At 46.6% G+C, this 24838-nt stretch overlaps 1 protein-coding gene across 28 annotated transcripts in view; it reads left to right on the top strand.

Annotated features, from left to right (window-relative positions):
• OBSCN (obscurin, cytoskeletal calmodulin and titin-interacting RhoGEF) overlaps window positions 1–24838 on the top strand; it is a 622289-nt gene that overhangs the window by 260223 nt on the left and 337228 nt on the right. For 23 of the 28 annotated variants that reach the window (XM_040431714.1, XM_040431713.1, XM_040431717.1 and 20 more), the window contains 2 exons: window positions 9175–9447; window positions 13547–13813. The exons of 3 other annotated variants lie outside the window; for them this stretch is intronic. In XM_040431714.1, coding sequence (XP_040287648.1) covers window positions 9175–9447; window positions 13547–13813 — 540 coding nt within the window. The remainder of the gene's footprint in view (window positions 1–9174; window positions 9448–13546; window positions 13814–24838) is intronic. 2 more of the 28 variants (XM_040431712.1, XM_040431710.1) reach the window with 2 other exon arrangements.

The following is a 24838-nucleotide window of genomic DNA, read 5'->3' as shown; positions in this document are numbered from 1 at the left end:
GTGGGTGACACTGTTATGGGGGCATCTGTGGATGACACTGCTATGGGGGACCTGTGGATGGCACTGTTATGGGAGATCTGTGGATGGCACTGTTATGGGAGATCTGTGGATGGCACTGTTATGGGGATCTGTGGATGGCACTGCTATGGGGGATCTGTGGATGGCACTGTTATGGGGGATCTGTGGATGGTTATGGGGGATCTGATTACTACAGTGAGCGGGGCCCGGTGTAATAGAATACAGTGACTGCACCGGGCCCCGCTGCCATTACAGCACCAGATGCCGGCCCCCAGACCCTCCTCCCTCCCCGCTGGTACACCGCAGACCGCTCTGTGCAGCATCGGGTGGTGTATCAGTCTAAATGGCAGCATTTGCCCCATAAGACGCACTGACATTTTTCCCCCACTTTTGTGGGGGGGAAAGTGCGTCTTATAGGGTGAAAAATACGGTAGGTGATGAGTTCGCACAATAAGGAGACCAGTTCTCTTTCCAAATTTCCAGTACTTTGCTAAAGCTTATCCAAAGGTAATCAATGTGCGCAAAAGTCATTTACAGCAAGATCCTGGTAGGAGAGGAGGGGTTGTCCCTATAATTAGTGTTATCTCTGCTGTATACTGCAGCTTCTCTCTTACCTGTTCCCAGGTTGAGGCAGAGAGGCGGGGTTGTCCCTATCAGTCGTGTTATCTCTGCTGTATACTGCAGCTTCTCTCTTACCTGTTCCCAGGTGGAGGCAGAGAGGAGGGGTTGTCCCTATAAGTAGTGTTATCTCTGCCTGTTACTGCAGCTTCTCTCTTACCTGTTCCCAGGTGGAGGCAGAGAGGAGGGGTTGTCCCTATAATTAGTGTTATCTCTGCTGTATACTGCAGCTTCTCTCTTACCTGTTCCCAGGTTGAGGCAGAGAGGCGGGATTGTCCCTATCAGTCGTGTTATCTCTGCTGTATACTGCAGCTTCTCTCTTACCTGTTCCCAGGTTGAGGCAGAGAGGAGGGGTTGTCCCTATCAGTCGTGTTATCTCTGCTGTATACTGCAGCTTCTCTCTTACCTGTTCCCAGGTGGAGGCAGAGAGGAGGGGTTGTCCCTATCAGTCGTGTTATCTCTGCTGTATACTGCAGCTTCTCTCTTACCTGTTCCCAGGTTGAGGCAGAGAGGAGGGGTTGTCCCTATCAGTCGTGTTATCTCTGCTGTATACTGCAGCTTCTCTCTTACCTGTTCCCAGGTGGAGGCAGAGAGGAGGGGTTGTCCCTATCAGTTGTGTTATCTCTGCTGTATACTGCAGCTTCTCTCTTACCTGTTCCCAGGTGGAGGCAGAGAAGAGGGGTTGTCCCTATCAGTCGTGTTATCTCTGCTGTATACTGCAGCTTCTCTCTTACCTGTTCCCAGGTTGAGGCAGAGAGGAGGGGTTGTCCCTATAAGTAGTGTTATCTCTGCTGTATACTGCAGCTTCTCTCTTACCTGTTCCCAGGTGGAGGCAGAGAGGAGGGGTTGTCCCTATCAGTCGTGTTATCTCTGCTGTATACTGCAGCTTCTCTCTTACCTGTTCCCAGGTGGAGGCAGAGAGGAGGGGTTGTCCCTATCAGTCATGTTATCTCTGCTGTATACTGCAGCTTCTCTCTTACCTGTTCCCAGGTGGATGCAGAGAGGAGGGGTTTTCCCTATCAGTCGTGTTATCTCTGCTGTATACTGCAGCTTCTCTCTTACCTGTTCCCAGGTGGAGGCAGAGAGGAGGGGTTGTCCCTAACAGTCGTGTTATCTCTGCTGTATAGTGAAGCTTCTCTCTTACCTGTTCCCAGGTGGAGGCAGAGAGGAGGGGTTGTCCCTATCAGTCGTGTTATCTCTGCTGTATACTGCAGCTTCTCTCTTACCTGTTCCCAGGTGGAGGCAGAGAGGAGGGGTTGTCTCTATCAGTCATGTTATCTCTGCTGTATACTACAGCTTCTCTCTTACCTGTTCCCAGGTGGAGGCAGAGAGGAGGGGTTGTCCCTATAAGTAGTGTTATCTCTGCTGTATACTGCAGCTTCTCTCTTACCTGTTCCCAGGTGGAGGCAGAGAGGAGGGGTTGTCCCTATCAGTCGTGTTATCTCTGCTGTATACTGCAGCTTCTCTCTTACCTGTTCCCAGGTGGATGCAGAGAGGAGGGGTTGTCCCTATCAGTCGTGTTATCTCTGCTGTATACTGCAGCTTCTCTCTTACCTGTTCCCAGGTGGATGCAGAGAGGAGGGGTTTTCCCTATCAGTCGTGTTATCTCTGCTGTATACTGCAGCTTCTCTCTTACCTGTTCCCAGGTGGAGGCAGAGAGGAGGGGTTGTCCCTATAAGTAGTGTTATCTCTGCTGTATACTGCAGCTTCTCTCTTACCTGTTCCCAGGTGGAGGCAGAGAGTTGAGCTTGACTCCATCCTCAACCCGAAAAGGCCCCACAGGCTCATCTTTGATGATACCAGCCCAAACCAGTACTCCACCTCCACCTTGCTGGCTTCTGAGTCGGACTGGAGCTCTCTGCCCTTTACCAATCCAGCCACGGGCCCATCCATCTGGCCCATCAAGACTCACTCTCATTTCATCAGTCCATAAAACCTTAGAAAAATCAGTCTTGAGATATTTCTTGGCCCAGTCTTGATGTTTCAGCTTGTGTGTCTTGTTCAGTGGTGGTCGTCTTTCAGCCTTTCTTACCTTGGCCATGTCTCTGAGTATTGCACACCCTGTGCTTTTGGGCACTCCAGTGATGTTGCAGCTCTGAAATATGGCCAAACTGGTGGCAAGTGGCATCTTGGCAGCTGCACGCTTGACTTTTCTCAGTTCATGGGCAGTTATTTTGCGCCTTGGTTTTTCCACACGCTTCTTGCGACCCTGTTGACTATTTTGAATGAAACGCTTGATTGTTCGATGATCACGCTTCAGAAGCTTTGCCATTTTAAGAGTGCTGCATCCCTCTGCAAGATATCTCACTATTTTTGACTTTTCTGAGCCTGTCAAGTCCTTCTTTTGACCCATTTTGCCAAAGGAAAGGAAGTTGCCTAATAATTATGCACACCTGATATAGGGTGTTGATGTCATTAGACCACACCCCTTCTCATTACAGAGATGCACATCACCTAATATGCTTAATTGGTAGTAGGCTTTCGAGCCTATACAGCTTGGAGTAAGACAACATGCATAAAGAGGATGATGTGGTCAAAATACTCATTTGCCTAATAATTCTGTACAGGGTGTACACATAGTGCACCCATGTACCCATCTAGCTACAAATAATATTGCACAAGTCCCAGAAGTAGCCAGACCAGTAGCTACTGTGACCTTACAGAGAGAAATCCCAACCAGTTGGAATACTATCCCGCATACCCTGGTAAGGACAAGACCATCATAGCATGAAAAATAAGTGCAAAAAGTAGCATAAGAGAGCAACACAGACCAGAGGCCAGGAGTGAACCAACCAACCCCGATGCACGCTTCGCCTGGCTTCCTCTATTCTATTTATATTTTATTAAATTTTTTATTTAGTTTTCCAATTTTGTAAAATAATTTTTAAACTTTTTTTATTTTTATATATATTTTTTTTTTTTACCACATAATTTGTCCCCAGGAGGTCACTGAATAACCTTAAGATAAGTGACTTTTTTGTACTATTTCCACTGTAACTGGAGCATCCAAAGGAGCCCCAGTTACAGGGAAACCAGCCCGCTGGGGGGGCTTTGTACCAGGGCAAAGCTGATCAGGGTCTACTGACCCTGCAGCTCTGCGCTCCTCGGCCCCCCACACTGCAGAGCGCTCATAGAGGAGGAGGCAGAAGCGCCGGTGAAGCGCTTCTGTCTTCTCCTCGGCTTCCCCACTCTCACTAACAGCTGGGGACCCTTTCCGCTCCTGCTACAGTGCAGGAGCCAAAACCTGCGATCCATCCGCTGTGCGGCGCTCCTGGCAGAAACAAAGCTCATTGCAGGATCAGCTGTGTTTCTGCCCAGCAGGACGGGGGCTGCAAACCATGGCTCCGAGGGCCGCAGGTTGTGCACCCCTGCTCTAGACCTAGTGACAACACTTTCATCGGTAGGTCATCGGTATAAAAATCTTGTAAAACCTTTTTAATGGTCGTCCCTGGTAGTTTAAGGTATTGAAGGGGTTAATATTACTATAACTGAGGATCTAGGACAGTTAGGTAGTTAATTTAGATATCCATAGTAGTCTAGGGCAGTGAAGAGGTTATTGTTAATATTCCTGGTAGTTTGGGCCAGTGAATGGGTTAACATCAGTATACCTGGTGATCTAGGGCACTGAAAGGGTTTATGTCGATATTACTAGTGGTCTAGGGCACTGAAGGGATTTATGTCCGTATTACTAGTGGTCTAGGGCAGTGAAGGGATTTATGTCCGTATTACTAGTGGTCTAGGGCAGTGAAGGGGTTGATATCAGTATTACTAGTGGTCTAGGGCAGTGAAGGGGTTGATATCAGTATTACTAGTGGTCTAGGGCAGTGAAGGGGTTGATATCAGTATTACTAGTGGTCTAGGGCAGTGAAGGGGTTGATATCAGTATTACTAGTGGTCTAGGGCAGTAAAGGGGTTGATGTCAGTATTACTAGTGGTCTAGGGAAGTAAAGGGGTTGATGTCAGGATTATTAGTGGTCTAGTGCAGTGAAGGGGTTGATATCAGTATTACTAGTGGTCTAGGGCAGTGAAGGGGTTGATATCAGTATTACTAGTGGTCTAGGGCAGTAAAGGGGTTGATGTCAGTATTACTAGTGGTCTAGGGCAGTAAAGGGGTTGATGTCAGTATTACTAGTGGTCTAGGGCAGTAAAGGGGTTGATGTCAGTATTACTAGTGGTCTAGGGCAGTAAAGGGGTTGATGTCAGTATTACTAGTGGTCTAGGGCACTAAAAAGGTTGATGTCCGTATTACTAGTGGTCTAGTGCAGCGAAGTGGTTGATGTCAGTATTACTAGTGGTCTAGGGCAGTAAAGGGGTTGATGTCAGTATTACTAGTGGTCTAGGGCACTGAAGGGGTTGATGTCAGTATTACTAGTGGTCTAAGGCAGTAAAGGGGTTGATGTTTGTATTACTAGTGGTCTAGGGCACTGAAGGGGTTGATGTCAGTATTACTAGTGGTCTAGGGCACTGAAAAGGTTTATGTCGATATTACTAGTTGTCTAGGGCACTGAAGGGGTTTATGTCTGTATTATTAGTGGTCTAGGGCAGTGAAGCGGTTGATGTCAGTATTACTAGTGCTCTAGGGCACTGAAGGGGTTGATATCAGTATTACTAGTGGTCTAGGGCACTAAGGGGGTTGATGTCCATATTACTAGTGGTCTAGGGCAGTGAAGGGGTTGATGTCAGTATTACTAGTGGTCTAGGGCACTAAAGTGGTTGATGTCAGTATTACTAGTGGTCTAGGGCACTAAAGTGGTTGATGTCAGTATTACTAGTGGTCTAGTGCAGCGAAGTGGTTGATGTCAGTATTACTAGTGGTCTAGGGCAGTAAAGGGGTTGATGTCAGTATTACTAGTGGTCTAGGGCACTGAAGGGGTTGATGTCAGTATTACTAGTGGTCTAAGGCAGTAAAGGGGTTGATGTTTGTATTACTAGTGGTCTAGGGCACTGAAGGGGTTGATGTCAGTATTACTAGTGGTCTAGGGCACTGAAAAGGTTTATGTCGATATTACTAGTGGTCTAGGGCACTGAAGGGGTTTATGTCCGTATTATTAGTGGTCTAGGGCAGTGAAGCGGTTGATAGCAGTATTACTAGTGCTCTAGGGCACTGAAGGGGTTGATATCAGTATTACTAGTGGTCTAGGGCACTAAGGGGGTTGATGTCCATATTACTAGTGGTCTAGGGCAGTGAAGGGGTTGATGTCAGTATTACTAGTGGTCTAGGGCAGTAAAGGGGTTGATGTCAGTATTACTAGTGGTCTAGGGCACTAAAGGGGTTGACGTCAGTATTACTAGTGGTCTAGTGCAGTGAAGTGGTTGATGTCAGTATTACTAGTGGTCTAGGGCAGTAAAGGGGTTGATGTCCATATTACTAGTGGTCTAAAGCACTGAAGGGGTTGATGTCAGTATTACTAGTGGTCTAGGGCACTAAGGGGGTTGATGTCCATATTACTAGTGGTCTAGGGCAGTGAAGGGGTTGATGTCAGTATTACTAGTGGTCTAGGGCAGTAAAGGGGTTGATGTCAGTATTACTAGTGGTCTAGGGCAGTGAAGGGGTTGATATCAGTATTACTAGTGGTCTAGGGCAGTAAAGGGGTTGATGTCCATATTACTAGTGGTCTAGGGCACTAAAGGGGTTGATGTCAGTATTACTAGTGGTCTAGTGCAGTGAAGTGGTTGATGTCAGTATTACTAGTGGTCTAGGGCAGTAAAGGGGTTGATGTCCATATTACTAGTGGTCTAAAGCACTGAAGGGTTTGATGTCAGTATTACTAGTGGTCTAGTGCAGTGAAGGGGTTGATGTCAGTATTACTAGTGGTCTAGGGCAGTAAAGGGGTTGATGTCCATATTACTAGTGGTCTAAAGCACTGAAGGGGTTGATGTCAGTATTACTAGTGGTCTAGGGCACTGAAGGGGTTGATGTCAGTATTACTAGTGGTCTAGGGCAGTAAAGGGGTTGATGTCCATATTACTAGTGGTCTAAAGCACTGAAGGGGTTGATGTCAGTATTACTAGTGGTCTAGGGCACTGAAGGGGTTGATGTCAGTATTACTAGTGTAGTGAATCGTGTGTAATTTCTTTGCAGTGTGGACTTACCATGTAACGTTCACTTCTTCAAGATGGAGAGGTGGAACAGGGCCATCTACTGTCCAGGAGACTTACTAGGAGCCACCGTCCACATCAATGTCTACATCCAGACCTCCATCCAACATCAATGTTCACACGTCTGACACTACGTAGGACAGCATGTAGATATTGATTTGGATGGTGATTCTGAAGATTGTGAAAATATATCAGCGATGGGATGGTTCTATTAGTGGGTTTGGTTCTGTAGGGCGGTCTGCTGTATTATGATTGGTTCTGTAGGACAGTGTGGTCTATAATTCTGTTCTGTAGGACAGTGTGGTCTATAATTCTGTTCTGTAGGACAGTGTGGTCTATAATTCTGTTCTGTAGGACAGTGTGGTCTATAATTCTGTTCTGTAGGACAGTGTGGTGTATTATGATTGGTTCTGTAGGACAGTCTGGTCTATTATGGCTGGTTCTGTAGGACAGTCTGGTGTATTATGATTGGTTCTGTAGGACAGTCTGGTGCATTATGACTGGTTCTGTAGGACAGTCTGGTGTATTATGGCTGGTTCTGTAGGACAGTCTGGTGTATTATGGCTGGTTCTGTAGGTCAGTCTGGTCTATTATTTGGCTCTGTAGGACAGACAGGTCTATTATGATTGATTCTGTTGGACAGTCTGGTCTATTATTCGGTTCTGTAGGACAGGTTGGTCTAATATGATTGGTTCTATAGTACAGTCTAGTCTACCTTTTGGTTCTGTAGGACAGTCTGGTGTATTATGATTGGTTCTGTACGACAGTCTGGTCTATTATTCTATTCTATAGGACCCTCTGGTCTATTGTTTGTTTCTGTAGGACAGTCTGGTGTATTATGATTGGTTCTGTAGGACAGTCTGGTCTATAATTCAGTTCTGTAGGACAGTCTGGTCTATTATGATTGGTTCTGTAGGACAGTCTGGTCTATAATTCAGTTCTGTAGGACAGTTTGGTCTATTATTTGGTTCTGTAGGACAGTCTCGTGTATTATGACTGGTTCTGCAGGACAGTTTGGTCTATTATTTGGTTCTGTAGGACAGTGTGGTCTATAATTCAGTTCTGTAGGACAGTCTGGTCTATAATTCAGTTCTGTAGGACAGTCTGGTCTATAATTCAGTTCTGTAGGACAGTCTAGTCTATTATTTGGTTCTGTAGGACAGTCTGGTGTATTATGATTGGTTCTGTAGGTCAGTCTGGTCTATTATTTGGCTCTGTAGGACAGACTGGTCTATTATGATTGGTTCTGTTGGACAGTCTGGTCTATTATTCCGTTCTGTAGGACAGTCTGGTCTATTATTTGGTTCTGTACGACAGTCTGGTATATGATCGGATCTGCAGGACAGTCTGGTGTATTATGATTGGTTCTGTAGGTCAGTCTGGTGTATTATGATTGGTTCTGTAGGACAGTCTGGTGTATTATGATTGGTTCTGTAGGACAGTCTGGTATATTATGATTGGTTCTGTAGGACAGCCTGGTCTATTATTCCGTTCTGTAGGACAGTTTGGTCTTTTATGATTGGTTCTATAGGACAGTCTAGTCTACTTTTTGGTTCTGTAGGACAGTCTTGTCTATTATGATTGGATCTGTAGTAGAGTCTGGCCTACTATGATTGGTTCAGTAGGACAGTCTGGTGTATTATTCTATTCTATAGGACCCTCTGGTCTATTATTTGGTTCTCTAGGACAGTCTGGTGTATTATTTCTTTCTGTAGGACAGTCTTGTCTATTATTTGGTTCTATACGACAGTCTGGTCTATAATTCGGTTCTGTAGGACACTCTGGTGTATTATTTGGTTCTCTAGGGACAGTCTGGTGTTTTATGATTGGTTCTGTAGGACAGTCTGGTCTATTATTTGGTTCTGTACGACAGTCTGGTCTATTATTTGGTTCTGTACGACAGTCTGGTATATGATCGGATCTGCAGGACAGTCTGGTGTATTATGATTGGTTCTGTACAAAAGTCTGGTCTATATTTGGTTCTGTACGACAGTCTGGTCTAATATTTGGTTCTGTACGACAGTCTGGTATATGATCGGATCTGTAGGACAGTCTGGTGTATTATGATTGGTTCTGTAGGACAGTCTGGTGTATTATGATTGGTTCTGTAGGACAGTCTGGTGTATTATGATTGGTTCTGTAGGACAGTCTGGTGTATTATGATTGGTTCTGTAGGACAGTCTGGTGTATTATGATTAGTTCTGTAGGACAGCCTGGTCTGTTGTTTGGTTCTGTAGGACAGTCTGGTCTATTACTTAATTCTGTAGGATAGTCTTGTGTATTATAATCGGTTCTGTAGGAAAGTCTTGTCTGGTTTGCATTGGTCAGTCAGTCCTGGGATTGGTTGGACTGGGTTCCTGACCCAACAGCTCTTCATACTGTTTAGAATATTTCATGACTTTGTCTCATTTTTCTCTTTGCTCTTGTGGACCTTCACAGCCGGTAATGTAGAGATAGTGTCTGGTTTAAAGAACACAGATGTCTTTGCGGGGGAGATGGCCACCTTCTCCTGCGAGCTGTCCAGCCCGGATGTGCGGAACGTACAGTGGTGGCTCGATGGTTCTCCACTGCAGAACAGCTCAGTGAACGAGATCTCCGTGCACAGAGGCAGAGTCCACACCCTAACCCTAAAAAACCTGGGGACCAATGACTCTGGCGTAGTCACCTTCAAAGCCGGCTCCCTCATATCTACCGCTAAACTCTTAATTAAAGGTATTGAATAGTATTAACACAACTAAGCATGGATCAGCCATCTCTAGTGTTCCCCCTCGCTGACATACACAGAATACTGGGGCATTGTCGGTGAAAGACCTTCAATCCAGGCAGAAATTGACAGAGTACTAGGGAGGTCTATACAGAACCATCATATACCTTTCTCCCACACAAACCACTTGATGTTGGGAGATTACTGCTTTTTGTCAATTTCTGCTCCTGGTGGGTGGGGGATCGGTCATTACGTAAGACGTCTCCTCCTGCTCACCAATAAGACGTCTTCTGATGTTGATGATTTACGCGAAGGAGAACACTGGAATCTAACGAGTGGAAATGCTGCTACTAATCCGCCATCTCCTGCTGTCACCCTAGAAAGCACCTTGAAGGGGATTAGTCACCATGAAGACATCTGCACCTGCAGCTTATTTTAGTGAGCAGCTCCTGCACAGTGAGCAGGGCACGTCCATACTCAATCTTCACATATGAAAATCTCCACATTGTTATATGTTGGTTTTAAAGAAAAGCTAAAACATTTTTGAAAAAAATTTGTAAATTAAATGGTACATTTTTTTTCATTCTATTATTTTTTGTTTTGTGATGTGTTCAGGTGTTCACCCACAAAGATCACAGGTGTCATCATGGGAAGGCAGGTGCATCCATTTTTGTACTGTCCAGCATTGTCCTGAGCCTCTTGTGCTTGGTTCCATTTATCTTATAATGAAGTCTAATATCTCAGGAAGCATTTTATATTGATAGAAATAGAAAAACACCAAAAAAATAATAAATCTCAAAATGTAAGATATTGGGTCAGTGCATCTAATTATCCCAGTGCTCAGTTTTCCAGTAACTTTTTGAACTTGTTGTTTAATTGGCTTTAATGCAACAAAAAACAAACTTTTTAAAACATTTGGGAGAAAAATAATTATAGTTAAAAAAAAAGTTCCCCCAAAGTGTTAGGCTTAGGTTCTGTGGAGTCACTGCACCCTAGATATAATCTTCACATGACCATTACTAGAGGCCATTACTGAGATAGAGGAGACATTGTAGGGGTCTGCTTCATCTGATATGTTCTTCACAGAGATGAGGTGCTGGTGCCTGGTGAAAACTTTTCTTACGAGAATATAAAACTATCTTCCCAAGAGCATTAGAAGTAAACAGTTGGAAGGATCTTCTTATTCCGTTGGGTTACCTAAGGAAAGGTCAGATCTGGTTTGAGTTCCACTTCTGACCCCTGTAGCCTGTCTTCTTCCACAACGTCCTTGTGTTTGGTTCTTCTGGTTTGTCATTGTATTGTATGTAATCCCTGATTGTCTCCATCTAGTAGTTTTTTGTCCTTTTTTCCTTCATCCCTTCCACCATGGTCATCTTCTACATTGAGTTCCACTTCTGACTCACATGACTAGTTTTCCTCCACAATGTCCTTGTGTTTGGTTCTTTTGGTTTTTCTGTGTCTTGTCTATGATACTTGGGATGATCTCCATATTGCTGTGGTTCATAATCATCCTCTTTTCCATCACCTCTTCCTCCATGTTTATCCTCTCTATTTCACTTCCAACGCTCATGACTCATGTTAGTCAATGGTGTCCTTCTTTTTGAGTCTTGTTGTTGTTCATCCTCTTTTTCTACATCCTTTCCTCTATGGCTGTCTTCTCCTTTAAGTTCCACTTCCCATCCCCATGAATTGTGTTCCTTCACAATGTTCTTTTTTGGGTCTTCTCGTTTCTCACTGCCTTTCCAATGATCTCCATATTGTTGTGGTTCATCCTCTTTTCCTTCATCTCTTTCTCCCTTCTCACTGTCATGTCTAAGATCCCTGATTGTCTAGACCAGGCATCCTCAAACTGCAGCCCTCCAGCTGTTGCAAAACTACAACTTCCAGCATGCCCGAACAGCCTACAGGTATCAGCCTACAGCAGGGCATTGTGGGAGTTGTAGTTTTACAACAGCTGGAGGGCCGCAGTTTGAGGATGCCTGTTCTAGACCTTATTGTTGTTCATCCTTGTCCTTTTTGCTTTATCTCTTCCATCATGGTCATCTCATCTACTGAGTTCTACCTCTGACCCCATGACTTGTAATCCTGCACGATGTCCTTGTGTTTAGACCTTCCAGTTTCTCACTGTCTTGTGTATGATCCCTGATCATCTCCATATTGTTGTTGTTCATCATCCTCTTTTCCTTTATTCCTTCCTCCATTGCCATCTTCTCTACTTAGTCCCACCTCTGACCCCCATTACTTTCTCCATTAAGTTCTTGTGTTTAGGCCTTCCAGTTTCTCACTGTCTTGTATATGATCCCTGATGGCCTCCATCTTCTTGTTATCCATCCTCTTTTTTTTTATTCCTTCATCTATCACCATTTTCTCCATTTAATCCCACCTCTGACCCCCATGACTTGTATTGCTCCATGATGTCCATGTGTTTAGGTCTTTCAGTTTCTCACTGTCTTGTCTATGATCCCTGTGATCATCTCCATATTGTTGTGGTTTTTCCTCTTTTCTATCATCTCTTCCTACCTGATTGTCTTCTACATTGAATTTCACTAACAGCCTCTATTAATCATGTTCCTTCGCATCTTCCAGTTTCTCACTTCCAGGTCTATGATCCCTGATAGTCTCCATCCTATTGTTGTTCATCCTTAGTCTCTTTCCTTTATCTCTTCCTCCATGGTCATCTCCTCTATTGAGTGCTACCTCTGACCCCTATGACTTGTGATCTTCCATGATGTCCTTGTGTTTGGGCCTTCCAGTTTCTCACTGTCTTGCATATGATCCCTGATGGTCTCCATCTTCTTGTTGTTCATACTCTTTTCCTATATTCCTTCCACCATTACCATCATCTTCATTTAGTCCCACCTCTGACCCTCATGACTTGTATTCCTCCATGATGTCCTTGTGTTTAGGTCTTCCGGTTTCTCACTGTCTTATCTGTGATCATCTCCATATTGCTGTTATTTGTCCACGTTCTGTTTTAGTTCACCTCCTTCTCCATGGTTGTCTTTACATTGATCTAGGTCTTAGAGAAAGATGGAGCTTCAGTTCAGTCACTTGAGTGTGACGTTGTCAGCATTTGTCGGAAATGGACATGGCAAATATTTTTTAGTCATTTTTATTTTCTCATGCTTATTATAAAAATAAACTGAACTGAAACCCTATATCTGGGCCGGGCAGGAGAGGTTCTGAGCTGCACTTGCCTTTACTGAATGTCCTGGTCTATGTGGAGCAGTCACTTCTTGCCTCATGCAGATTCTCCTTCAGGTCACTTTAAGATCCTTATTTTCTTGGTGCTTTAGATTGAGATGTGGTCAGATGATTGTCCCTTGGATGGGAGAACTTTCTGATTGTATAATCACTGAAAATACTGATACTGAGCCCAGCACGTGTTCTGACAGTGTGTGCCGTGAAATAGCTTGTGCGTGTGACAATATAACAGTGTACCAGATGGCCGACCATGGATGATGGTGTAAAGTATCCTTCTGCACAGCTCCAAGCATCAGTTACAGATATTTCTAACAATGATCTTCATGACTCCATTCACATCCAGAGCTGCATTAACCATTTTACTAGTTGCATTGGAAACAGACAGCCGTTTTGCATATGCTGCTACGTGACTAGATCTAAGAGCTTGGCCCTAACCTTACAACTGGCCTGTGAGTGCCCTCAGTGCACTGCCCTCTGCTGATGTGCAATCAGCAGAACCATTACAGTAGCTTCGGATGTGTCTGGAGTTGCACTACGGTAGTAAGGGAGAGGTTGGGGCGGCTCTGAGGTGTATCCGCCATGGCATGAGTATACATGTTGTGGAGTATGAGGGATTGCGGTAGAATTTATTAAGTTTGTAGTAAGTTGCAGGAGGGTGCGTACAAGCCAGTATACTAAAGGAGAGTCTGAAGACCCCCAAAATCATAGTCTTCTTTGGTCCTTCCATCCGGTACACTCACCCACTGATGCAGCATTTACCCGACTTGAAGCTTCCACCTGGCTACGAATACTAACCAAGGCTTGGCTGACCCCTCACCACGCTCATGCTGCAGCTCTGAAAACTATGGTCTCATTTCATCAAGGCCCTTTAATGCATGTCCCCTCTGACATGTTGGTTGACAGATCCAACCATTGAAGTGGTCAGTCCAATGAGTGACCTCACCATTGATGAAGATGACACAGCACAGTTCATCTGCCAGTACTCTAGACCAGTGCAGGCTGCGTGGAAGAAACACGATGTAGATCTGTGCGCCGATGGGAAGAGGGTCATTGTCGAGCAAGACTGGAATGTGGCCAAGTTGACCATTAAGTCTGTGGTTCCCGAAGACCGAGGCGTCTATGTGTGTGAAGCTGGAGGCACTAGGATTGTCGCCATGCTTGATGTTGAAGGTGAGGTCTTCCACTGGTTTCGGAAGACTAACGCCAGTATAACTGTATCCTAAATCTTCACTGACTCAGCTCTTATCTTCATGAGTCTATGTCCTTAGCCTTAAAAGTGCAAAAAAAAAAGAAAAAAGAAATAAAAAGGTGAATTTCTCATCTAAAATGTGTAATTCCATCAGTGGCATCATATCTGTTAGAGAACCATACATTGTATCAGTATTCTACTCCAGAGCTGCACTCACTATTCTGCTGGTGCAGTCACAGTGTACATACATTATTTATCCTGTACTGATCCTGAGTTACATCCTGTATTATACTCCAGAGCTGCACTCACTATTCTGCTGGCTCAGTCACTGTGTACATACATTATTTATCCTGTACTGATCCTGAGTTACATCCTGTATTATACTCCAGAGCTGCACTCACTATTCTGCTGGTGGAGTCACTGTGTACATACATTACTTATCCTGTACTGATCCTGAGTTACATCCTGTATTATACTCCAGAGCTGCACTCACTATTCTGCTGGTGCAGTCACTGTGTACATACAATACTTATCCTATACTGATCCTGAGTTACATCCAGTATTATACTCCAGAGCTGTACTCACTATTCTGCTGGTGCAGTCACTGTGTACATACATTACTTATCCTGTACTGATCCTCAGTTAAATCCTGTATTATACTCCAGAGCTGCACTCACTATTCTGCTGGTGCAGTCACTGTGTACATACATTACTTATCCTGTACTGATCCTGAGTTACATCCTGTATTATACTCCAGAGCTGCACTCACTATTCTGCTGGTGCAGTCACTGTGTACATACATTACTTATCCTGTACTGATCCTGAGTTACATCCTGTATTATACCCCAGAGCTGCACTCACTATTCTGCCGGTGCAGTCACTGTGTACATACATTACTTATCCTGTACTGATCCTGAGTTACATCCTGTATTATACTCCAGAGCTGCACTCACTATTCTGCTGGTGCAGTCACTGTGTACATACATTACTTATCCTGTACTGATCCTCAGTTACATCCTGTATTATACTCCAGAGCTGCACTCACTATTCTGCTGGTGCAGTCACTGTGTACATACATTATTTATCCTGTACTGATCCTGAGTTACATCCTGTATTATACTCCGGAGCTGCACTCACTATTCTGCTGGTGCAGTCACTGTGTACATACATTACTTATCCTGTACTGATCCTGAGTTACATCCTGTATTATACTCCGGAGCTGCACTCACTATTCTGCTGGTGCAGTCACTGTGTACATACAATACTTATCCTATACTGATCCTGAGTTACATCCAGTATTATACTCCAGAGCTGCACTCACTATTCTGCTGGTGCAGTCGCTGTGTACATACATTACTTATCCTGTACTGATCCTGAGTTACATCCTGTATTATACTCCAGAGCTGCACTCACTTTTCTGCTGGTGCAGTCACTGTGTACATACATTACTTATCCTGTACTGATCCTGAGTTACATCCTGTATTATACTCCAGAGCTGCACTCACTATTCTGCTGGTGCAGTCACTGTGTACATACATTACTTATCCTGTACTGATCCTGAGTTACATCCTGTATTATACCCCAGAGCTGCACTCACTATTCTGCCGGTGCAGTCACTGTGTACATACATTACTTATCCTGTACTGATCCTGAGTTACATCCTGTATTATACTCCAGAGCTGCACTCACTATTCTGCTGGTGCAGTCACTGTGTACATGCATTACTTATCCTGTACTGATCCTCAGTTACATCCTGTATTATACTCCAGAGCTGCACTCACTATTCTGCTGGTGCAGTCACTGTGTACATACATTACTTATCCTGTACTGATCCTGAGTTACATCCTGTATTATACTCCAGAGCTGCACTCACTATTCTGCTGGTGGAGTCACTGTGTACATACATTACTTATCCTGGACTGATCCTGAGTTACATCCTGTATTATACTCCAGAGCTGCACTCACTATTCTGCTGGTGCAGTCACTGTGTACATACATTACTTATCCTGTACTGATCCTGAGTTACATCCTGTATTATACTCCAGAGCTGCACTCACTATTCTGCTGGTGCAATCACTGTGTACATACATTACTTATCCTGTACTGGTCCTGAGTTACATCCTGTATTATACTCCAGAGCTGCACTCACTATTCTGCTGGTGCAGTCACTGTGTACATACATTACTTATCCTGTACTGATCCTGAGTTACATCCTGTATTATACCCCAGAGCTGCACTCACTATTCTGCTGGTACAGTCACTGTGTACATACATTACTTATCCTGTACTGATCCTGAGTTACATCCTGTATTATACTCCAGAGCTGCACTCACTATTCTGCTGGTACAGTCACTGTGTACATATATTACTTATCCTGTACTGATCCTGGGTAATATCCTGTATTATCCTCCAGAGCTGCACTCACTATTCTGCTGGTGCAGTCACTGTGTACATACATTACTTATCCTGTACTGATCCTGAGTTACATCCTGTATTATACTCCGGAGCTGCACTCACTATTCTGCTGGTGCAGTCACTGTGTACATACATTACTTATCCTGTACTGATCCTGAGTTACATCCTGTATTATACTCCAGAGCTGCACTCACTATTCTGCTGGTGCAGTCACTGTGTACATACAATACTTATCCTATACTGATCCTGAGTTACATCCAGTATTATACTCCAGAGCTGCACTCACTATTCTGCTGGTGCAGTCACTGTGTACATACATTACTTATCCTGTACTGATCCTCAGTTACATCCTGTATTATACTCCAGAGCTGCACTCACTATTCTGCTGGTGCAGTCACTGTGTACATACATTACTTATCCTGTACTGATCCTGAGTTACATCCTGTATTATACCCCAGAGCTGCACTCACTATTCTGCTGGTACAGTCACTGTGTACATACATTACTTATCCTGTACTGATCCTGAGTTACATCCTGTATTATACTCCAGAGCTGCACTCACTATTCTGCTGGTACAGTCACTGTGTACATATATTACTTATCCTGTACTGATCCTGGGTAATATCCTGTATTATCCTCCAGAGCTGCACTCACTATTCTGCTGGTGCAGTCACTGTGTACATACATTACTTATCCTGTACTGATCCTGAGTTACATCCTGTATTATACTCCAGAGCTGCACTCACTATTCTGCTGGTGCAGTCACTGTGTACATACAATACTTATCCTGTACTGATCCTGAGTTACATCCTGTATTATACTCCAGAGCTGCACTCACTATTCTGCTGGTGGAGTCACTGTGTACATACATTACTTATCCTGTACTGATCCTGAGTTACACCCTGTATTATACTCCAGAGCTGCACTCACTATTCTGCTGGTGCAGTCACTGTGTACATACATTACTTATCCTGTACTGATCCTGAGTTACACCCTGTATTATACTCCAGAGCTGCACTCACTATTCTGCTGGTGCAGTCACTGTGTACATACATTACTTATCCTGTACTGATCCTGAGTTACATCCTGTATTATACTCCAGAGCTGCACTCACTATTCTGCTGGTGCAGTCACTGTGTACATACATTACTTATCCTGTACTGATCCTGAGTTACATCCTGTATTATACTCCAGAGCTGCACTCACTATTCTGCTGGTGCAGTCACTGTGTACATACATTACTTATCCTGTACAGATCCTGAGTTATATCCTGTATTATACTCCAGAGCTGCACTCACTATTCTGCTGGTGCAGTCACTGTGTACATACATTACTTATCCTGTACTGATCCTGAGTTACATCCTGTATTATACTCCAGAGCTGCACTCACTATTCTGCTGGTGCAGTCACTGTGCACATACATTACTTATCCTGTACTGATCCTGAGTTACATCCTGTATTATACTCCAGAGCTGCACTCACTATTCTGCTGGTGCAGTCACTGTATACATACATCACTTATCCTGTACTGATCCTCAGTTACATCCTGCATTATACTCTAGAGCTGCACTCACTATTCTGCTGGTGCAGTCACTGTGTACATACATTACTTATCCTGTACTGATCCTGAGTTACATCCTGTATTATACTCCAGAGCTGCACTCACTATTCTGCTGGTGCAGTCACTGTGTACATACATTACTTATCCTGTACTGATCCTGAGTTACATCCTGTATTATACCCCAGAGCTGCACTCACTATTCTGCTGGTACAGTCACTGTGTACATATATTACTTATCCTGTACTGATCCTGGGTTATATCCTGTATTATCCTCCAGAGCTGCACTCACTATTCTGCTGGTGCAGTCACTGTGTACATACATTACTTATCCTGTACTGATCCTCAGTTACATCCTGTATTATACTCCAGAGCTGCACTCACTATTCTGCTGGTGCAGTCACTGTGTACATACATTACTTATCCTGTACTGATCCTGAGTTACATCCTGTATTATACTCCAGAGCTGCACTCACTATTCTGCTGGTGCAGTCACTATGTACATACATTACTTATCCTGTACTGATCCTGGGTTATATCCTGTATTATCCTCCAGAGCTGCACTCACTATTCTGCTGGGGCAGTCACTGTGTACATACATTACTTATCCTGTACTGATTCTGAGTTACATCCTGTATTATACTCCAGAGCTGCACTCACTATTCTGCTGGTGGAGTCACTGTGTACATATGCAGCGTACTCAAGTTGTGCGCAGTAGGTGTTTCTGGGTGATGTAGTGCAATATACACTAACCTGGTACAGCTGACTCTCTGCAAGGGCAGGTATAGGTAGGGATAGTTCGTGACGCCAGTGCCAAGTAAACGGTGGCACGCCGTTTGCGGATGCAGGAATAATTTGAGGAAACGTGGTGTTAAAACAGAACTTCAACTTTAGTAGTTTGCAGGCAGAGACAATATTGGAAACGCAGTTCCTCAGCATACAGTCGATTTTGCAATTCGGTCGATGCAGGCAATTCAGTACAGCAGGGTAATTACAGAGTGTTGAACACAGGATTTGCAGCAAAGGAGCTTGCACTCTAACTCTGTCTGATCCTGGAATGTAGCAATTCTTCACCAAGGCCCATTAACCTAAGTCTGGCTTTATATCCTTGATTATGGCTTAAATAAGTACCTCTTCTGTTTCTCTTAGTACCTCTGGCTCCTCTGATCTTTGCCTCAGTCTCTCCTAGCTTCTGAATGGTTCCTCAGGCCCTTAGGCTAAGATGTTCCTGCTTCTGCATATGGGTATTCAGGAGGGAATCTTCTCCTGAACAGCAGGCTTCAGGCCTGGACTTGTCTCAGACATTGTCTAATCTCCAACTGTAGCTTACTGAAACTAGACTCCGTCTCCCTTGCACTTCCCTGACTGGCCTTTATATAAACTAGGGCTCCCTAGCTCCCTCTATGGACTAGAAGTAGGAATGACACCCCTAGCAGGCCTGTAAGTGCAAGTTTCAGTGACAGGAAAATACACACATTACATTACATTTTATAAAACTGACATAAAGCAACTTCCCATAATTAGGAGGGACGACAGCACACCAAGTGACCTTTGGTAGTAACGGGTATTACAACTCCCGTATACTACACATACATTACTTATCCTGTACTGATCCTGAGTTACATCCTGTATTATACTCCAGAGCTGCACTCACCGTTCTGCTGGTGGAGTCACTGTGTGTGACTGACTGAACCATCACTGGGGCTGCTGGAGAAGCCTGAGGGCTAGCCTCCTTCCTACAGACTATGGACCCAGAACTATGGAGACCCCCTAAGACCTCTTGGGGTTACCAGGAACTATAAACCCTGGTTTGTGTGTGGAGTTATAGGCCACATCTTTACTATTGCCCATTAAAGGTGCAGGGTATGAATCCTGCAACACAAAAAGGGTAAACTCTGCACTGATAATCCCAATGAATGTGTTAGTTTATTTGTCCCTTTGTTCTATTGTGTTAGTGATGGGATTGAGATAGCTGACTCTAGGAGTAGCCGACTCCGGTGTAGAGGAGTACATCACCCTATGATACACTCAGGAGATAATCCCATCACATGTGTCTCCTCTCTCCCTATTCTTTCATTAGGACACTGGGGAGGGGATGTCTGTTTGCATGCTGTTCATGTTTGATTGAGTTATGTTCTTGAACTGTATATATACGGAGTTGGTCTTCAATAAAGTCAGTTCTTTGGTGTTGCCTGATGATTGAGGAGTTTAGCGTTCTGTCCTCATATATTGGCTCTGTCCAATTATTAGGCAGGTTTGGGCTGAGGACACTGGAATGCGTGTTCCAGCGGAGGGGAAGCTGTTTTCGGACGGACATACCCAGTCAGGGTACCAGGCGGTCCGTCACAATTGGTGGCAAGCAGTGGGATTTGCTTCCTCCCTACGGAGCAGTCCAAACCACCACCGGGATTTATTTCTCAGCCGGCTGAGGAGAACTGACTCAAGCAGCCATGACCCTGGCAGTGGAGTACTCCAAATGGTTGTGGATCATCTGTCCAAAGGGAGAAAAGGGTCTGTCTATGGAAGACTACTTCGCCCTCAGGCAGACGGCACGGACATTTCTATGGAATATTGCCAAGGCACACCGGGGCCGGTTTAATCCATCTCCAGAACAAAGGGTCCGGGATCAGATGGGCCTGCGAATAGCTATCCTGGGAGAGCAGCCTCAGGAGCATTGGGTGGCTGATTTGCACAAGTTGGTTCAGTGAGAGGTAAAGCTGGATGAATGGTATCGTGCCCTGCATTGGTATGCAGAACAAGCACAGCCGGGATTTACAGCTGAATATCCAGAGGGCTACAGCTTTGATGACCCAGGACTTTTGTGGGACACCTTGGTGGATATGTTTGAGATTGGGGATGAGCGGGACTCTGCCCTGGAGGACCTTTTTGCATATCGGGAAAGCTTGCTTGGTTTGGAGAGAGTTTCAGAGCTGATTTGGAGTCCGTGGTAAAACAAGAATAGCTACTGGGAAAGGCATACAAGGAGCTGCTAGGACGCGTCCAGCAGAGTGTCTCAGACCCAGTGGAAGCCATATGCTCAGAGACTGTGGATTTAATTTACTTTTCTGTGGAGGTTGTAAAGCTTGCTGAGTCCCCAGGTGAGGCGCTGACAACAGGGCTGAGTGCTACAAGCCTCTGCCCAGCACCTGGTACAGCCCTGGGGTTCCAGGAAGAGGAGACAGACGGCCTCTCTGACCAGCAGCCTGGTGAGTTCCAGGTAGAAGAGGTAGCCGACCTCTCTCCCCAACTGCAGATGGAGACCCAGGGAGAAGAGGTAGCTGACCTCTCTCCTGAACTGCAGATGGAGACCCAGGGAGAAGAGGTAGCTGACCTCTCTCCCCAGCGGCAGATGGAGACCCAGGGAGAAGAGGTAGCCGACCTCTCTCCTGAACTGCAGATGGAGACCCAGGGAGAAGAGGTAGCCGACCTCTCTCCTGAACTGCAGATGGAGACCCAGGGAGAAAAGGTAGCTGACCTCTCTCCCCAGCGGCAGATGGAGACCCAGGGAGAAATGGTAGCCGACCTCTCTCCTGAACTGCAGATGGAGACCCAGGGAGAAGAGGTATCTGACCTCTCTCCTGAACTGCAGATGGAGACCCAGGGAGAAGACGTATCTGACCTCTCTCCCCAGCGGCAGATGGAGACCCAGGGAGAAGAGGTAGCCGACCTCTCTCCTCAACTGCAGATGGAGACCCAGGGAGAAGAGGTAGCCGACCCCTCTCCCCAGCGGCAGATGGAGACCCAAGGAGAAGAGGTAGCCGACCCCTCTCCTGAACTGCAGATGGAGACCCAAGGAGAAGAGGTAGCCGACCCCTCTCCCCAGCGGCAGATGGAGACCCAGGGAGAAGAGGTAGCTGACCTCTCTCAACTGCAGATGGAGACCCAGGGAGAAGAGGTAGCCGACCTCTCTCCTCAACTGCAGATGGAGACCCAGGGAGAAGAGGTAGCCGACCTCTCTCCCCAGCGGCAGATGGAGACCCAGGGAGAAGAGGTAGCTGACCTCTCCCCCCAACTGCAGATGGAGTTCCTGGGAGAAGAGGTAGCTGATCTCTCCCCCAGTGGCAGAGGGCGTTCCAGGGAGAAGAGGTAGCTGACCTCTCTCCCCAGCGGCAGATGGAGACCCAGGGAGAAGAGGTAGCTGACTTCTCTCCCCAGCGGCAGATGGACCCAGGGAGAGGAGGTAGCTGACCTCTCTCCTGAACTGCAGATGGAGACCCAGGGAGAAGAGGTAGCCGACCTCTCTCCCCAGCGGCAGAGTGAGACCCAGGGAGAAGAGGTAGCTGACTTCTCTCCCCAGCGGCAGATGGAGACCCAGGGAGAGGAGGTAGCTGACCTCTCTCCTGAACTGCAGATGGAGACCCAGGGAGAAGAGGTAGCCGACCTCCCTCCCCAGCGGCAGATGGAGACCCAGGGAGAAGAGGTAGCCGACCTCTCTCCTCAACTGCAGATGGAGACCCAGGGAGAAGAGGTAGCTGACCTTTCTCCTCAACTGCAGATGGAGACCCAGGGAGAAGAGGTAGCTGACCTCTCCCCCCAACTGCAGATGGAGTTCCTGGGAGAGAGGTAGCTGATCTCTCCCCCAGTGGCAGAGGGCGTTCCAGGGAGAAGAGGTAGCTGACCTCTCTCCCCAGCGGCAGATGGAGACCCAGGGAGAAGAGGTAGCTGACTTCTCTCCCCAGCGGCAGATGGAGACCCAGGGAGAGGAGGTAGCTGACCTCTCTCCTGAACTGCAGATGGAGACCCAGGGAGAAGAGGTAGCCGACCTCTCTCCCCAGCGGCAGATGGAGACCCAGGGAGAAGAGGTAGCCGACCTCTCTCCTGGACTGCAGATGGAGACCCAGGGAGAAGAGGTAGCCGACCTCTCTCCTGAACTGCAGATGGAGACCCAGGGAGAAAAGGTAGCTGACCTCTCTCCCCAGCGGCAGATGGAGACCCAGGGAGAAGAGGTAGCCGACCTCTCTCCTGAACTGCAGATGGAGACCTAGAGAGAAGAGGTATCTGACCTCTCTCCCCAGCGGCAGATGGAGACCCAGGGAGAAGAGGTAGCCGACCTCTCTCCTCAACTGCAGATGGAGACCCAGGGAGAAGAGGTAGCCGACCCCTCTCCCCAGCGGCAGATGGAGACCCAGGGAGAAGAGGTAGCCGACCCCTCTCCCCAGCGGCAGATGGAGACCCAGGGAGAAGAGGTAGCCGACCTCTCTCCCCAGCGGCAGATGGAGACCCAGGGAGAAGAGGTAGCCGACCTCTCTCCTCAACTGCAGATGGAGACCCAGGGAGAAGAGGTAGCCGACCTCTCTCCCCAGCGGCAGATGGAGACCCAGGGAGAAGAGGTAGCTGACCTCTCCCCCCAACTGCAGATGGAGTTCCTGGGAGAAGAGGTAGCTGATCTCTCCCCCAGTGGCAGAGGGCGTTCCAGGGAGAAGAGGTAGCTGACCTCTCTCCCCAGCGGCAGATGGAGACCCAGGGAGAAGAGGTAGCTGACTTCTCTCCCCAGCGGCAGATGGAGACCCAGGGAGAGGAGGTAGCTGACCTCTCTCCTGAACTGCAGATGGAGACCCAGGGAGAAGAGGTAGCCGACCTCTCTCCCCAGCGGCAGAGTGAGACCCAGGGAGAAGAGGTAGCTGACTTCTCTCCCCAGCGGCAGATGGAGACCCAGGGAGAAGAGGTATCTGACCTCTCCCCCCAACTGCAGATGGAGACCCAGGGAGAAGAGGTAGCTGACCTCCCTCCCCAGCGGCAGATGGAGACCCAGGGAGAAGAGGTATCTGACCTCTCCCCCCAACTGCAGATGGAGACCCAGGGAGAAGAGGTAGCCGACTTCTCCCCGTAACTGCAGATGGAGTTCCTGGGAGAGAGGTAGCTGACCTCTCTCCCCGGCGGCAGAGGGCGTTCCAGGGAGAAGAGGTAACCTGTATATCACATAAGGGAGGGCCTCATTCACATTGTGGTACAATGGTTCAGGTAGTGGGACTCCTACACTCATAAAGCCTATGCACTAAGTGAAAGGGCTGCCAAACATTACAAGGAACCAGCGCTCCAATACACCCTTTATTACACATAGAGGAGGGCATCATACACAGCCTTGAAAAATTATGATTGATGGCCTGCTGGTGACCCTCAAAAACATTAGGAGCAAGGGCCTGCTGATCTGACCATCCAAAACATTAGGGGCGAGTGCCTGCTGCTGGTCTGAGCATCGAAAAATTATGGGCGAGGGCCTGCTGGTACGCTGACCCTCAAAAACATTATATGCGAGGGCCTGCAGGTGAGCTGACCCTCTAAAAGATTGTAGGTGAGAGCCTGCAGGTGAGCTGATCCTCTAAAAGATTGTAGGTGAGGGCCTGTAGGTGAGCTGATCCTCTAAAAGATTGTAGGTGAGAGCCTGCTGGTGAGCTGACCCTCTAAAAGATTGTAGGTGAGGGCCTGCTGGTGAGCTGATCCTCTAAAAGATTGTAGGTGAGGGCCTGCAGGTGAGCTGATCCTCTACAACATTAGGAGCGAGGGCAGCCTAATAAGCATGTTGATAAGATGGAGGAGGAGGGAGACAAGAAAAGGAAGATTGAACCATATACCCTGTTTGTGGTGGAAGGGGTGCAGGGAATACAGTGTATGCAGTACATTATAAACAACACATGTAAAGTGCCTTTGTTCATCCGCTTTCCTCTGCTGGAGTAGAGAAGTCAGGGGCAATCCAGGCCGTGTCCATTTTTATAAGAGTTAACCTGTCAGCATTTTCAGTTGACAGGCGGATGCGCTTATCAGTTATTATGCCCCCAGCAGCACTAAATACCCGCTCAGACAAAACACTGGCGGCAGGACAGGCCAGCACCTCCAAGGCGTAGAGCGCCAGTTCGTGGCACGTGTCCAGCTTGGACACCCAGTAGTTGTAAGGCACTGAGGGATCATTGAGGATGCTGACACGGTCTGCTATCTTCTCCTTCACCATCTTACAAAATGTTTCCCTCCTTGTGACACTAGGCCGCGCATCAGGGTGAGGGTGCTGGCGGGGTGTCATGTAACTGTCCCAGGCCTT

The sequence above is a fragment of the Bufo bufo genome, chromosome 5 (genome assembly GCF_905171765.1).
Source record: "Bufo bufo chromosome 5, aBufBuf1.1, whole genome shotgun sequence".
Taxonomy (NCBI): Eukaryota; Metazoa; Chordata; class Amphibia; order Anura; family Bufonidae; genus Bufo; species Bufo bufo.
The sequence above is the reverse complement of the archived record's forward strand: the minus strand, read 5'-3'. Positions and strand labels throughout refer to the sequence as shown.